At 64.4% G+C, this 16,745-nt stretch overlaps 1 protein-coding gene across 2 annotated transcripts in view; it reads right to left on the reverse strand.

Annotated features, from left to right (window-relative positions):
* The window catches only part of SH3BP4 (SH3 domain binding protein 4), a 71,547-nt gene that overhangs the window by 7,397 nt on the left and 47,405 nt on the right, over positions 1-16,745 (reverse strand). For both annotated transcript variants that reach the window (XM_051834149.2, XM_070070005.1), the window contains exons 2-3: positions 14,029-14,255; positions 4,644-7,003 (exon numbers count right to left, since the gene is read on the reverse strand). In XM_051834149.2, the coding sequence (XP_051690109.2) occupies positions 4,644-7,003; positions 14,029-14,146 (2,478 nt within the window). In that variant the 5' untranslated portion in view covers positions 14,147-14,255. The remainder of the gene's footprint in view (positions 1-4,643; positions 7,004-14,028; positions 14,256-16,745) is intronic.

Genomic DNA, 16,745 nt, shown 5'->3' on the forward strand with positions numbered 1-16,745 from the left:
CAGCTCTCTCCCGAGCGAGCATCACCAAGCTGACCCAAAGGGGTGGGCACCGAGGTCTTCGGGGGAAGCGCTCAAAATCAGGAGGGTGGTAGTGCAGAGGCCGGCGGCCCAGCACTCTGTCACTGCCGGTTGGCACCGGTCAGTACCGGTCAGCACCGGCCCCGGGCTCTTTGGTTTTTCACCTCTGCCCATGCAAGTGACAGCGCTCAGCTACAGGGAGGGCACGGCCCACGGGGGCTCTCCCTGGAGGGAGGGCACGGCCCACGGGGGCTCTCCCTGGAGGGAGGTACGGCTTTGGCCCCCAGAGCTCATCCAGCCCTGGAGGCGACCAGGCCATGTGGTCTGTGCCAAGATTCTGGAAACTTCTCTCACAGGTGGGCCAGGAGGTGGTGACAGTGGACGGAGGTCAGGAGTCATCTCTGGAGCTGGACCAAGCGAGGGCCTAGGAAGGCCCCTCTGGTGCCCTGCGGCTCCCCCTCCACCAGAGCTGCTGCCACAGAGACCCCCGGGGACACCAGGGGCAGCACCACGTGGACAAGGCTGCCTTTCTAACCTCCACATCCGCTCCACGTCCCCCGCCCCACTGGGGAAATCCAAGGTTCTCGTCTGCCACTTCACTGTCGCTGTCAGAGGAAGCGTCTCTCCACGCCCACCCCACCCATACTCTGCAAACAGGGCGCCGGGCGCGTGCAGGGTGCAAACCCCAACTGCACACCTGGGTCCCCCCACAGACACACCTGGCTCCTGTGTGCCGAGATGCATGGGCACAGAGCAGCAGGTACTGGGCAGGGGAGCGGGCAGAGAGGCATGGGGGCACCCGGGGCATCTCACAAGAGGCTGTGTAGAGTCAGCGGAATAGCAAAGGGACACACCTGCACCTGAGACCCCACCTGTGCCTGAGACCCCACCTGCGCCTGAGACCCCACCTGTACCTGAGACCCCACCTGTGCCTGAGACCCCACCTGTACCTGAGACCCCACCTGTGCCTGAGACCCCACCTGCACCTGAGACCCCCCACCTGCACCTGAGACCCCACCTGTACCTGAGACCCCACCTGTGCCTGAGACCCCACCTGTGCCTGAGACCCCACCTGTGCCTGAGACCCCACCTGCACCTGAGACCCCCCACCTGCACCTGAGACCCCACCTGTACCTGAGACCCCACCTGTGCCTGAGACCCCACCTGTACCTGAGACCCCACCTGTACCTGAGACCCCCACCTGCGCCTGAGACCCCACCTGTACCTGAGACCCCCCACCTGTACCTGAGACCCCCCACCTGTGCCTGAGACCCCACCTGTACCTGAGACCCCCCACCTGTACCTGAGACCCCACCTGTGCCTGAGACCCCACCTGCACCTGAGACCCCACCTGTGCCTGAGACCCCACCTGTACCTGAGACCCCACCTGTGCCTGAGACCCCACACCTGTACCTGAGACCCCACCTGTACCTGAGACCCCCCACCTGTACCTGAGACCCCCCACCTGCGCCTGAGACCCCCCACCTGTACCTGAGACCCCACCTGTACCTGAGACCCCACCTGTGCCTGAGACCCCCACCTGTACCTGAGACCCCACCTGTACCTGAGACCCCCCACCTGTACCTGAGACCCCACCTGTGCCTGAGACCCCACCTGTGCCTGAGACCCCACCTGTACCTGAGACCCCACCTGTGCCTGAGACCCCACCTGTACCTGAGACCCCACCTGTACCTGAGACCCCACCTGTACCTGAGACCCCACCTGTACCTGAGACCCCACCTGTGCCTGAGACCCCACCTGCACCTGAGACCCCACCTGTACCTGAGACCCCACCTGTACCTGAGACCCCACCTGTACCTGAGACCCCACCTGTGCCTGAGACCCCACCTGTACCTGAGACCCCCCACCTGTACCTGAGACCCCCCACCTGTACCTGAGACCCCACCTGTACCTGAGACCCCACCTGTACCTGAGACCCCCCACCTGTGCCTGAGACCCCACCTGTACCTGAGACCCCACCTGTACCTGAGACCCCACCTGTACCTGAGACCCCCCACCTGTACCTGAGACCCCCCACCTGTACCTGAGACCCCACCTGTACCTGAGACCCCACCTGCGCCTGAGACCCCACCTGTACCTGAGACCCCACCTGTACCTGAGACCCCACCTGTGCCTGAGACCCCACCTGTACCTGAGACCCCACCTGTACCTGAGACCCCACCTGTACCTGAGACCCCCCACCTGTACCTGAGACCCCCCACCTGTACCTGAGACCCCACCTGCGCCTGAGACCCCACCTGTACCTGAGACCCCACCTGTACCTGAGACCCCACCTGTGCCTGAGACCCCACCTGCACCTGAGACCCCACCTGTACCTGAGACCCCACCTGTACCTGAGACCCCCCACCTGTACCTGAGACCCCCCACCTGTGCCTGAGACCCCACCTGTGCCTGAGACCCCCACCTGTACCTGAGACCCCACCTGTACCTGAGACCCCCCACCTGTACCTGAGACCCCCCACCTGCGCCTGAGACCCCCCACCTGTACCTGAGACCCCACCTGTACCTGAGACCCCACCTGTACCTGAGACCCCCCACCTGTACCTGAGACCCCACCTGTGCCTGAGACCCCCACCTGTACCTGAGACCCCACCTGTACCTGAGACCCCCCACCTGTACCTGAGACCCCACCTGTGCCTGAGACCCCCACCTGTACCTGAGACCCCACCTGTACCTGAGACCCCCCCACCTGTACCTGAGACCCCCCACCTGTGCCTGAGACCCCACCTGTGCCTGAGACCCCACCTGTACCTGAGACCCCACCTGTACCTGAGACCCCCCACCTGTACCTGAGACCCCACCTGTACCTGAGACCCCACCTGTACCTGAGACCCCCCACCTGTGCCTGAGACCCCACCTGTGCCTGAGACCCCACACCTGCACCTGAGACCCCACCTGTACCTGAGACCCCCCACCTGTACCTGAGACCCCCCACCTGCGCCTGAGACCCCACCTGTACCTGAGACCCCCCACCTGTGCCTGAGACCCCACCTGTGCCTGAGACCCCACACCTGCGCCTGAGACCCCACCTGTACCTGAGACCCCCACCTGTGCCTGAGACCCCACCTGTGCCTGAGACCCCCACCTGTGCCTGAGACCCCACCTGTACCTGAGACCCCACCTGCACCTGAGACCCCACCTGTACCTGAGACCACACCTGTGCCTGAGACCCCCCACCTGCGCCTGAGACCCCACCTGTGCCTGAGACCCCACCTGTACCTGAGACCCCACCTGTACCTGAGACCCCACCTGTGCCTGAGACCCCCACCTGTGCCTGAGACCCCACCTGTGCCTGAGACCCCACCTGTACCTGAGACCCCACCTGTGCCTGAGACCCCACCTGTGCCTGAGACCCCACACCTGCACCTGAGACCCCACCTGTACCTGAGACCCCACCTGTACCTGAGACCCCCCACCTGTGCCTGAGACCCCACCTGCGCCTGAGACCCCACCTGTACCTGAGACCCCACCTGTACCTGAGACCACACCTGTGCCTGAGACCCCCCACCTGCGCCTGAGACCCCACCTGTGCCTGAGACCCCACCTGTACCTGAGACCCCACACCTGCACCTGAGACCCCACCTGTACCTGAGACCCCCACCTGTGCCTGAGACCCCACCTGTGCCTGAGACCCCCCACCTGTACCTGAGACCCCACCTGTGCCTGAGACCCCACCTGTACCTGAGACCCCCCACCTGTACCTGAGACACCCCACCTGTACCTGAGACCCCCACCTGTGCCTGAGACCCCACCTGTACCTGAGACCCCACCTGTACCTGAGACCCCACCTGTACCTGAGACCCCCCACCTGTACCTGAGACCCCCCACCTGTACCTGAGACCCCACCTGTGCCTGAGACCCCACCTGTGCCTGAGACCCCACCTGCGCCTGAGAACCCACCTGTACCTGAGACCCCCCACCTGCGCCTGAGAGTGTTGTAGAAGTTTCCTGGTAAAGAACCAGAAGTAGCGATGGCGGGCCCAGGAGCGTGGGAGCAGCCTGGGCTTCCCCGGGAGGCAGTGGATGGACAGCATTTAGCACGGGTTCCCGCGGAGCCACGGGGACAGGCGTGGGACTGAGCTTCTCCCAGGCCTTCCCCGTGCCCTGCATGGGGCTGTTGGTGGGGAGGGGCTCGGGAAGGGTCCAAGATGAGCTTCCCTGCTGGCCCACAGGCAGTGTGGAGCCCAGAGATGTGATGCGTAACTTCCTGCTTCTGTGCCGGCAGAACAAGGCTGTCCCCATTGCCCGCTTCACACACGCAAGCGAGGGAAGAGGCCACCATGTCCCCGAGAGCCGCTGGAGGCTCATGTCCCAACAGAGCCGGGCTCTGGGGCCGGGAATCTTTAGGAAAACTGAGTCACCGACCCTGCCTGGGGTCTGACCCGGAGCGCACTAAACCCGGGCGGCTGCAGCACCGCCCCTCTGCACCTGCCTCCCCGGTCTGTGCCGAACCAGCGGGAGGCTCCAAGTACGGGACGGGAGAGGCTGGAGCAGGCTTCCCCACGGGGGCTCCTGGGGTCACACCCAGGCAGACGCCGACCCCGGGGAGCCCGCTCCAAGCCCGGCCGGCCGCACGGCGCGGGGCATCCGGGCAGGGCACTCACCATCATGAGCTCCTTCTGGAAGGACTTGCGGTCCTTGTTCTCGGCGCTGGTGCAGTCCTCCTTGAGCTTCTCCAGCACGGAGGCCACGCGCTCCGGCTCGCTGTCCAGCTCGGCCCGGCAGAAGAAGGTGAGCGGCAGGTTGCTGTAGCCCAGGGCGTCGGCGAAGGCGCGCCAGCTGCTGATGTTCTCCATGAGCAGCGTGCGCACCGAGGCGTAGATGTAGGTGAGGAACTTGCACGGCCGCAGGATCTGCTCCAGCAGCACGGCGGTGCTCAGCTCGGGCCCCGCCACCAGGCCCGGCCTGCACTTGCCCAGCACCAACACGTTCTTGGCGTGCACCAGGCCCACCCGGCCCTGGTAGTAGCCGATGTACCACTCCTTGGTCCACAGCTGGCCCCGGAGCCGCACGCGCTCCTCGCTGAGCAGGGCCACCACGTCGCCCTTGCGGTACTCCAGCAGGTAGTGGTTCTTGCTCTGCCGCACCACCGTCTTCAGCAGCTTGCCCAGCTTCAGGCTGGACACCGGCCGGTCCTGGAACGTCGGGTACTTGGCGGCGGCGGCGAACGGGGACAGGATGATCTTGCCCACCTCGTTCTTCTTGAGGAAGCGCCGGGGCCCCGCCGGCTTGCCGGCGCCCTTGGGGGGCGGCGGCGGCGTCTGCACGCAGAACTGCGTCAGGATGGCCTCCTGGTCGTCCTTGAGCTGCACCCGCAGCGTGAAGTCGGACAGCTCGCCGGGGTTGTGCGAGGCGATGGGGAAGATGAGGCGGCTCACGCGGCCCAGCTTCATCTGGAAGCCTCGCACGACCTTGGCCTGCTCGCTGGCCTTGACCTCGTAGTTGGTCATGTTGGAGAACACGCAGACGGTGAGGTCCTGGGGCCGGGACAGGGTGAACTGGTGCCGGCCCCACAGCTGCAGCGCCACGGGCGCGGGGCTGGGCGCCTGGCGGGTGACCTCGCTGACCAGGAGCGTCTTTGGGGCGCAGTCGTGCCCGAAAATGGTCACGACCGTCTTGAAGGAGGGGTGCACGTGCTTGGGGCCGTAGAGCCCCACGGTGACCCTCTTGTTGATGAAGTCCCACACGGTGGCGGGGTAGAGGATGCTGGGGCTGTGGGCGACGACGGCCAGGTACATGCAGGGCTCCAGGTTGTCCAGCTGCACCTGGACCGTGTCCCCGTAGCTGTAGGCGAGCGGCACGGCGACGTACGGGCCTTCCTTGGCGTCGCTCCGCAGGCACTGCAGGCCCACGGCGCTCTTGCTGTAGAGGTCACTCTTCACCTCGGCGGAGACCTTCATCTCCAGGGTGAGGAAGGTCCTCACCTCCAGGTTGCTGAGCCGGACCTCCACGACGGGGCTCACGCTGCTGGACTTGTCGCTGTTGAGCTCCAGGGGCGGGTCCAGCAGCGCCTTCATGGAGATCTGCTGCGTCTCCCCGGGGGCCACGTGGCCCTCGGGCACGTGGATGCTGATGCCGGTGTCGGGCAGCTGCACGGCGCCCCCCGAGCTGTCCAGCCGGCACACGATGTTCATCTCCACGGCCTGGGTCTGGCCCCAGCCGGGGCTCTGGCCCAGCAGGTCCAAGTCGTGGCAAGACCGGGCCAGCTTCCGGTGGTTCAGCCAGGCAGTTCGGAAATCCTCCCGGCTCTGGAACTGCTCGGGGGCCGGGGACTTGAGCCCCGTGAAGAAGCCGGCGGAGGCGGGCGCGTCCGCCTTGGCCTGCAGGACCGAGAGCTCCGACAGGCTGTAGGAGCGCTTGCTCCTGAAGAAGGGGTTGTCCCGCCGGGCCGGCGCCTCCGCCGGCTGCCCGCTGGCGGCCGGGAGCTCGTCGAAGATGTTGCCGGTGCTGTTGGTGGTGGCTGAGCTGGATTCGGTGAACGAGGCGGCGCCGGTGTCAAACAGCAGCAAGTCCACGGTGCTCCTGGGGTTCAGCTCGTCCAGGCTGGGCACGCCCGCCACGCCCCCGTTCAGGAAGGGGTTCGTCTGGACGCCGGTCCAGAACGGGTTGTTGCTGTGCGCCCTGCCCGGGCCCCTCTGCTCGCCTGCCCACGTCCCCAGCAGCTCCAGCTCCCGGGCCGCCTCGTCCGGGCTGTCGGGCAGGTTGTCGATCATGCCGCTGTCGCTCAGGGTGGAGTTCCGGTAGTTGAGTGGCTGCACGTAGGAGGCGGGGATGTAGCCCATCTCGGTGGTGTTGTGCGCGTACCACCACTCGCCGCCCGACGTGTCCAGCACGTACAGGTGGTCGCCCTTGGAGAACTTCAGGGTGGTGAAGTTGGTCGGGCAGTAGTCCCTGATGGCGATCACTTCCTTCGCGTTCCCGAACGGCGTGGGGCTGTCCGCGAGCAAGGCACTGGGGGAAGGCACTGCGCGGAACACAAAGAGACAGGCGGTGAGGCCAGGCTGGGGGACAGCCGCCGGCGCTCCCGAGGCAAACCCCGGCGCGGGCTCCACCGGGACGAGGAACTGCTCGGCCACCGGCTCCGTGTCCACCTGCGCCACGTTGGTCCGACAGGGATGGCCCAGAAGCCTCGCACAGTCCCTGGGTTCCTGGCATCTCCCCAGACGTGGCCAGGCGTCCTCTAGCTCAGAACTGCTCCTCCACAGAGAGTCAGGCTGCGTGGGACTTTCTCGGCAAGTGGGCCGTCAGGAGTCTGGGGACCGGGAATGAAGGGCCTCGCAGGGTCCTTGCGATACCGCGTGTGCAGCTCCCGGAGAGCAGGCCTGGCTCCTGCACGGCCACGTCCAACCCGCTGCTCCCTAACTGCTCCCCAAGTGCACATGACCTCCGAGGTCAGTCTCTGTGCGTCTCTCACCGATCCTTCAAAACCGCAGCGTGGAAATGGACCCTCCCCCACACCGTGCCCACCAGAGGTCTGAGTCAGGACCAAGCAACTGTTGATGCGGTCTGCAAAATTCTTTTTTTTTTTTTTGACAGGCAGAATGGACAGTGAGAGAGAGAGACAGAGAGAAAGGTCTTCCTTTGCCGTTGGTTCACCCTCCAATGGCCGGCACGGCCGGCACACTGCGGCCGGCGCACCGCGCTGATCCGATGGCAGGAGCCAGGAGCCAGGTGCTTTTCCTGGTCTCCCATGGGGTGCAGGGCCCAAGCACCTGGGCCATCCTCCACTGCACTCCCTGGCCACAGCAGAGGGCTGGCCTGGAAGAGGGGCAACCGGGACAGAATCCGGCGCCCCGACCGGGACTAGAACCCGGTGTGCCGGCGCCGCTAGGCGGAGGATTAGCCTAGTGAGCTGCGGTGCCGGCCTGTGGTCTGCAAAATTCTAAGGCTTTAAAAGAGGGAATCGCCGGCGCCGCGGCTCACTAGGCTAATCCTCCGCCTTGCAGCACCAGCACACCGGGTTCTAGTCCCGGTCGGAGTGCCGGATTCTGTCCCGGTTGCCCCTCTTCCAGGCCAGCTCTCTGCTGTGGCCTGGGAGTGCAGTGGAGGATGGCCCAAGTGCTTGGGCCCTGCACCCCATGGGAGACCAGGAGAAGCACCTGGCTCCTGCCATCGGATCAGCGCGGTGCGCCGGCCACAACGCGCCGGCTGCGGCGGCCATTGGAGGGTGAACCAACGGCAAAGGAAGACCTTTCTCTCTCTCTCACTGTCCACTCTGCCTGTCAAAAAAAAAAAAAGAAGAGGGGATCAAGCTGGTTTAGGCTTCTTGAAGTTAAACTACTTACGTTGCCATCACAGCAATTATAACAGCAAAAATACCTCCCAACTGGGGCCGCGCCCTGGAGCAGCGGGTTCACCTGCCCCGCGGTGTGTGAACCCTGCGTGGGCCCCATTTGAGCCCAGCTGCTTTGCTCTGATCCAGCTCCCTGCTCATGTGCCGGGGAAAGCAGCAGGAGGTGGCCCGAGTGCTTCGGCCCCTGCACCCACGTGGGAGACCCGGATTGAGTTTCTGGCTCTAGCTTGGCCCAGCCCTGGCCATTGTGGCCATTTCGGAAGTGAACCAGCAGATGGAAGCTCTCTCTCTCTCTCTCTTTCTCTCTGCATGTAACTGCCTTTTGCATAAGTAAATAAATCTTAAGAAAACTCAGTAAGTGGCGAGTTCTGAAAGACGACACACGCGTGTTCTACAGCCGAGGGTCTTCCCTCCCACGGGGGCAGAGAAAGTCCTGCTGATGGACATGAGCCCGCCCACGGGTGCCCAGGACCGCCGCCCTGGCTCCCTTAGTGGCACAATCGGCTGCAAGTCCACTTCACATCACAAACGATTCCTCCTCTGAAAGTCGCCCATGAAGACGAGCAGAGACGGCCACAGTTCTAGCTGAACCCACATCGTCCCAACACGTGCCTGGGTCACCGTCCTGTCCAGCTGGCTGCGCGAACCCCTCCCCGGCCGGCTCCATCTTCCTGTGAGAGGACACAGCCGACGACGCTGAAATCTTGGTCCTTAGCAGAATCCCAGGCAGCGGCTGGGAGGAGGGGTCCTGTGGGCTCCCACTCCCTGCTTACAGAGACGCCTGTGGCTGGGAGCACAGCTCGCCTTCCGGCCTCCTCAGGGAACACACTGGGCCGGGTGTCTGGGCGTTTTGGGGCCACCCGACCTGGACTCAGTCCCCAGAGCTGTGCCATGCTGATACAGGACCCCCCACCCCACTGGCTGCAGGAAGGCGGGGTTCACCGCAGAGCCAGCACTGGGCTCCCAGGGGCTGGGAGTGAGGCCCTCCCAGGTGGCACTTGGGCCGAGCGGTGCGTGTGCAGCTCGGGGCCAGGTTCCTGGTGGTCGGTGGTGGTCGGGGCGCACCTCTGATTGGTTGTTGACATTGTGTTCTTTAGGGATCCTGTGGGGTCTGAACAGGTGGCTGTCACTTTTGGCTCAGGGCCTAGGGTTCCTGGAGAAGAGAAGGAACCCCTGAAGACAAGACTGAACATCGGGGTGTCATCTGCAGGGGGATAAAAATCTAGTGGTCTGGCCATCAGGGACCAGCGGGGCGGCCGCGCCACGCCCTCAGGAGCTGACTTCAGGAGGCTGGTTTGCAGCCATGGGAGCAGGATGGGGAGACTGAGCTAAGGGCGGGCGACTAGGAGGAGCCCAAGACTCCCACGATGGAGAAGCAGCCTCCTTCCCCAAGGCCAGGGGAGGATTAAATACAGCGGCGAGAGGATGCGGATGAGATGCTCAGCGTAAGGACGCTCAGCCCTTTGTAGGTCGCACAACGCTCACCTGAGAACACACACCTCCAGCCCCGCCTCATTGTATTTTCTCCACAGCACTTCTGTAGCCGGTGGGGTTCAGGACGTGCTAACCCAAGGGCACCTTGAATATAGTTTTTTTTTTTTAACAGAGACACACACATAGAGAAAGAGATCTTCCATCCACTGGTGCGTTCCCCAGATGGCTGCAATGGTCAGGCCCAGGCCAGGTCAAAACCGGGAGCCAGGACCTCCATCCGGGTCTCCCACCTGGGTGGCAGGGGCCCAAGCACTTGGGCCATCTTCTACTGCTTCTCCCAGGTCATGGCAGGGAGCTGGACTGGAAGTGGAGCAGCCGGGACAGGAACCGGCGCCCACGCGGGATGCTGGCACTGCAGGAGGCCCCTTGGATGCTCTGACCCACAGCAACGTGGGGAGCAGGTGCAGGAGCCTCCTGTGCGCGAGGCGTCCTCCCCAGAGCTGGGGGAATGGACAGACGGGGGGATCCGAGCACACGGCCTCGCTGGTCCCCAGGCTCAGCACGCCCAGCTTTTGGCCCCAGGGTATCCCTCCCCACTCTGCACACTTCGTCATGCCCAGCACAGAAACACGCCGGCTGAACTCTTCTTGGGTTTTCACGTCCTTACGAAGGCTCCAGGTCACGGGAGGCAGGCACGGAGCAAGTCTGCACGCTTTGCCCTTGTTACTCTGTCTTTTCTCCCAGGGGTCCCAGCCAAGACCTCAGAAGGGAAGGAAGGAAGCCTCCCTCCCAGGCACCTCACGTGTGTAAAATCTCATCAGGACATGAGCTCTGGGGCAGGGGCTTGAACGCGGGCAGGGCGTCCGCACCCCATCCGGAGTTCTATTCTCACTCTGGGTTCTATTCCCAGGGCTGGCCCCAGCAGTCGCGTCCCCGCCCCTCACGTGGGAGGCCCGGCTGGAGTTCCTGACTCCTGGCCAGCAGGTGGGAGTTCGCTCCCTCTGCCTCTCAAATAAATAAACAGTGGGTGCACGCTCCGTCGCAGCCCGTCCTGGTCGTGGCTGTGTGGCGCGCCCGTGGTCATGCTCACTGGTTTTCGTGGGTGAGCTGCTACCCCCCAGCCTAACCACCAGGCAGGAGCCACACCCCTGTCATGGCATCATGGGGGTGGCCACACGTAGAGTCAGACTCTGCCAACCCCGGGTGTAAAATCACAACCAACACATCGCGTGCTGTGGAAGGGAAAGGACAGGAGCGAACAGAACTGGCGGAGTGGAGAAAATGGTGCGTGAAGCTCCAAGCTTCCCCGCGAGGGTTCAGCACATGCGTGCTGAGATGAGCCGGCCCAGACAGGCTGGGAGGAGGAACACCTGTCACCCTGGCCCCAGCAGCTCAGAGTGAGAGGTGGGCAGGAGCGAGGTGGCCCCGGGCTCAGGGGACGCCCAAGCTGTTCCCTCCCCTTTCTGGTTCTTTGTTTCCTTGACAAGCCTACTGCAGATAAAAATAAAAACCAAATGGAGGGGCCAGCGCTGTTGCGTACTGGGCAAAGCTGCTGCCTGCAGTGCCGGCATCCCTTATGGGTACCGGTTCTTGTCCCGGCTGCTCCACTTCTCATCCAGCTCTCTGCTATGGCCTGGGAAAGCCGTGGGAGACAGCCCAAGTCCTTGGGCCCCTGCACCCACGTGGGAGACCCAGAGGAAGCTCCTGGCTCCTGGCTTTGGATCGGCACAGCTGTGGCTGTTGTGGTCATTTGGGGAGTGAGCCAGTGGACAGAAGACCTCTCTCTCTCTCTCTCTCTGCCTCTGCCTCTCTGTAACTCTGCCTTTCAAATAAACAAATTTTGAGAAACCCAGATGAAAATTAAATACAGCTTGCTTGCCATTAAAAGTCTCATTAGAACCCTCACTATGCAGCCTGGCATCACTCCTTACCGTTACACTTTCTGAATGAAAACCCAGAGCGACTGAGCTCGTGCCGGGCCCGGAATCCCCGTCTCGGCGATCCCACACCGAGGGCCACAGCGGTTTTACTGAAGACCCCACGCGCTCCCCTCAGAAGAGAGGCAGCAACACATTCACTTAGAGACCAGGCTTGTCCGGGGCAACAGCCTCCTCCCCGCGGGGACCCCAGCAGGGGCCTCCCTTCTGTAGAGGGGTCTCCGTCCCTCCGTCAGCCACCGGCCACCAGGCAGCGGGGCTCGGGGGAGGGCTCCTGTCCATGCAGAGCTGGGAAGTCCCCACCCACTTCCACCGCACTGGATTCCGGGCAGCGCTGCCCGGGGTCCCAGGTAGCCCTGAGTGATGCATTTCCTAACAGCCTGCCTGAGCACTTGTGTAGCAAAGCAAGGAGGGCAGACTCCACAGCGGAGCCGTGGCAGGAACGGGGGCGGGGGCGGGGGCGGGCTCCTGGCTGGAAGCTGCCTGTGTCACCCAGGGCCCGCCCTCTGGGCACGGAATGAGGGCCCGAGGGCCCGCCCAACCTTGACCCTCAAGTGGATGAGCCCCCTCCTCACGCCCCAGGCAGCCGGGCCTTCTGCCTCCTCCCACCCGGCCTCCCCGTATGGAGGCAGCAGCCTTGCCCGCTGGCCGCTGTGGTCACTTTCAAAGTTCCGCCCCTTGCGTCCACATCCGGGCGCACAGTTCACACTCCCACCTTCTGGACCAGCTGGGCTACTAGCTATCTGGGCTACAGGAAAACCAGGCCCTTCCCTGGAGACAGCAAGCACACGGTCCCACGGCCTTAGCAACGCCCACTCGGTCTCTCGCTGTCTGCTCAGGACATCCTCAAGTTCCCTTGGCTCCGGCCACTCGACTGTGTCCTGCACAAGTGCAGCAGGTGACAGCCTCCGAGCGCGGCCCCACGGAGGGGACACTGATGCTACCATGCTGCCCACAGCACCAGGGAGCCAGTGTGGCCCTGTGGGATCGGGGCGGACCCCCAGGAGAACAAAGGCTCACCAGGGCCCGCCCCAGCGTCTGGGAGACAGGTGTTCCCGCTCACTCAGTTCTGAGGCCTTCAGAGAGCCCTGGGCACCTGGGATGGCGAAACCCTGGGGTGTCCTCTAACCCAGGGCTCTGGGCCCAACGGGGCTGCCTGTTTCCACAGATGGACTCGCGCTGGGACACGACCCCAGGGCCAGAGCTGAGCAGCTGTGACCAGGACCCTGCAAACATGAAGCACAGCCATGCACTGCCCCCGGGAAACAGCTGATGGGGACCGGGTCACGGTGGGAACGGCACACCTGGCTGCGGTGCCCCCATGCGCACCTGCTGATGGTACGGCCACTGCTGTCCACATGGCGGCCTCCCTGTGTGCCCGCAGCTGCATTCACTGAGACCCTCTACAGGGGACGGCTGCTGACCCCTGCCCCAGGCCACCCCTCTGCTCTCTGGCGAGTCTCCAACTTGCCTGCTTTCCCCTGTATCTCGGTACCACCGAGCCCCCCACCTACAGTCACCAAAACGGAACGCCCATAATGTAAAGGCTGGACCCAGCCTCTGGTCGGTCTCCCGCAGCCCAAGGTGCCCTTGCCTGTCCTTGGCCAAAAGGAATTCACTGGCCCAGCTGCCTTCCCAGGTTCTAATCAGGGACGCAGGGAGTCATCTGCTTCTCCCATAGATAAGACCCTCATGGCCGGTGTTGGCCTGGGGTGGTTTGTGCAGGGGAATTCCAGGGCAGGGTAGGATGTAGTTGCCACCCTCTCGTAACCCCCAGGCTGACCAGAGCCCACCTGGCCGCCACAAATTCCCTGAAGAGCGCGGCATCGCCGGCCAAGCCAAGGAAGGCCCCGAGCTGCACGGAGCAACCAGGAACCTGGACACGAGCTGGTCACACAGTCTCAGCCCGGTTTCAGTCTGCAAGACCTTCCCCCTCACTCCTCGGAGCCCGGAAGTCAGTGCCGGCTGGCGGCTCCGACCTCTGAGCTTCGCCATAAACACCTGCTTTCTCCCCCCACCCCGACGTCAGCGATTGGCTTTCTGCGCGTCGGGCGAGTGCACCCGGTTTGGGGTTCTACAGCAACGCCTCCAACCCGTTTGTGGTAAGGAGAAACACTGCGTTCCGTGTCAGGAAGGCTTTCGTCACTGCGGGACATCAGAAGCTTCCCAACACCAAGGCCAGCGCCTGCCTCTTCGGGGCCGAATCTTTGACGCGCTGAAGCTGGGAGGCTGGCACTCCACCTCCGTCAGCTTGACTGGCTGACCGAGAAAGGCTCAGCTCCGAGAGCCCCGGCGGTGCCCGCCGTCCCCCCCAGCCCCACTCACCTTTGACGTCACTGAGGCTCGTCTCCGGAAACCCCTCGCTCAGGTCCATCAGGGTCCCCTCGGACTTGCACCGCGGGAGGCCACTGGAGTTGGCCGCTCGGATCCGCTGCGCCGCCATGTCGCACTCCACCCGGGCGAGCCGCTAGGGGTCCATGTGTGCTCGGCCTGCGGCTCCTGCAGTGGCACCCGCCCTGCGCAGTGCTGTCAGCCCGGCGGGGAGCTGGCCCCTGGGAGGAGGGAGGGGGGAGAGGACTCGGTGAGCGAGAGCAGAGAGGGATTCCTCTTTCTACCAGGCCTTTCCGGGGTTGAAACCCCCCGTTCTTTCTCCCCGGGCCGAGAGCAGCATGGCGCGTGCTGCCTGGCCGCTGAGCCCACTCTGGGCGGTCCCCTCGGCTCCCACGCAGATCTCCTGGCCCAGGTGTGCTGGCACCTGGCTGCCCGCTCACCAGAGTGAGACAGGACAGGACTATGCATGCCTGCGGCCAGTGCCAGGGCTCAGGAGAGAAGCGGCCTCTGTCTGTCCTCAGCACAGACTGTGGGTCCTGCGGGAGGAATGGCGGCGACTCCACGCCCCGGCAGTGCTCCGAGGAGATGCTCCCAGCCACGTGCTCCTGGGAGCCGCCCATACTCCAAAGAGACAGCCACAAGAACACCCCGTGGTCACACAAGCCAGAGGAGACTGGGGCTGACCTCTCGACCCAACGTCGCTTCCCAGCCGGAAACCACTCCAAGTCCCCCCCAGCTCCTTTTGCTGGGAAGGGCACAGGAACTCCAGTGCAGGTGGCCGGCTCTGGGGTGACCCCCGCGGTGGCCCGCGGACGGCACACAGGAACCAGCGAGAGCTGACTTCTGAGCACAGCCTCCACCTCCTCCAGAGAAGTGGGCAGCCAAGGCCGCGCAGCGACTTCTAGGTGACTTGGCCCGAGGCCCCTTATCCCTGGAGGGCTCTGTGCAGACCCACACCCAGGCCAGGTGTGGAGGAGGCCCTCGGGGTATTCCAAGAAGCTGACCTGGCCACTCCCAACTCCCCGGGGCTCCGGCGCAAGGCAGAGTCTGGCCTGGCCCCACCTAGCCTCAGGGTCCACTGCAGCCTGCTCCAGCGGTTCTCATTTGATGTGTGGGAAGGTTACGTGAGGTGATCCACGTCAGGTGATCCACGCGAGGGTGTGGGACATGCAGCGGGGCCCCGAGATGTCGGCCCCACTCCTTGGCCGGCACCGCCACAGCGGGGGTCCTAGCTCCCCGGGACTCAAAGGGGGCTTCCCGCCCATCGAGGCCTGGAGGCTGGACCCCTGCCCCTGAGAGATCTCGGAGGGATGGCTCATGTCGTGGACTGCATGTACCTCCCCAGGGACACCAGCTGAAGCCCTAACCTGCAGGTGCGGGTGTGGTCAGGTTCAGCGGAGGTCATCTGGGTGGGAAGGAACCAGGGCTTTCACTGGAGACCCCAGCAACTCCCCCACCCCTGTGAGCACACAGTGAAGCCAGCAGGAGGGCCCTGGACCCCCAGCCTCCAAGTCTCCCTCCTGTCCAGCCTGCAGTGCCTGGGTAAGGCGGGACGTGGTGGGGACGAGACGCAGAATCAGAAGGGGCAAAGCTGCCATCCTGGAGCCCCCAGCACGCCCACCCTGCCCACCCGACTTCCGTTCTAGGGTTTTCTATTCTGAATGGAGCCTGACCCTTCACCGTCAGGAGGGGCCGGGGCTGACGCTGTTGCTTATGGCCCAGTCAGCTCTCGGGCAGGTGATGGCTACTGCAGGGGCAGGGCGAGGCACGGCGGGGGGGGGGGGGGGGCTCTTGGGAGCTATGGACTGCAACTCCCCACCCCCACCCCACCTCTTCCCTGCAGGAACTGTGCACCGGGCTGAGGGGTGGCCTCCTGCTCACCCATACGCCCCTGTTACCGCTGGGGTGCAGCCACAGGGTTGAGGACACGGCATGCCCACCCCATCGGGCTCAGTGACTGAGGGGCTCTGTGCGCACGGGGCTGCGACTCGCAGGCCCCAGAGCCCTGGGGACGAGACCTTGGGAACAGCTGACTTCCACGGGCACAACGGCGCCGTGTTCCACCACTGAGCGGGAAGACACGGAACTCGCTGATCTCAAAGGTTCTGGAGCATTTCCGGGAGAAAACGCACAGAGGGAAAAGGCTTCCAGCGAGGGGCGGTGGGGGGGGCGGGACCTTTAAGGCAGGCAGGCCCACAGCCTGTGTCTGCCCAGTGGAGGACAGCTCCCACCGGAGACTGCCGGTGCCTGCTGGGGCGGGGAGGGGGCAGCAGCCATGGCAGAGGGGCAGGGGAGGTCGGGAGGTGCCTGTCAGCTCTGGGAGCTGTAGGGGCCAGGGCTCCCTGCACCCAGCGGCCTGGGCAGAGCTGCACCAAGGACTACAGGAGAACTAGAGGAAGGGCTGTGTGGACTGCAGCCCTCTAGGAGCGCTGGTGCCAATCACCCAGCTGTGTCCCGCCCACAGCATGGGAGGGCCGCCTCCCCCTAGGTGCCAGTCACCCAGCCGTGCCCCGCCCACAGCATGGTGGGGCTGCCTTACCACCTCCTTTGGGAGTCACCAGTTGACCACTGTCAACCACGAGGAGCAGCTCCTGGGGGTTACAAACACGTGCCCGGGAGGAGGCGTGGCTGCAGAGCTTCAGGGTGCTCTGTCCCCCGGGAGGCTCTCGGCCTCCATGTGTGCAGCGCGACTGAGAAGCACCTGCTGGGCC

The sequence above is a fragment of the Oryctolagus cuniculus genome, chromosome 3, assembly GCF_964237555.1.
Source record: "Oryctolagus cuniculus chromosome 3, mOryCun1.1, whole genome shotgun sequence".
Lineage (NCBI taxonomy): Eukaryota > Metazoa > Chordata > Mammalia > Lagomorpha > Leporidae > Oryctolagus > Oryctolagus cuniculus.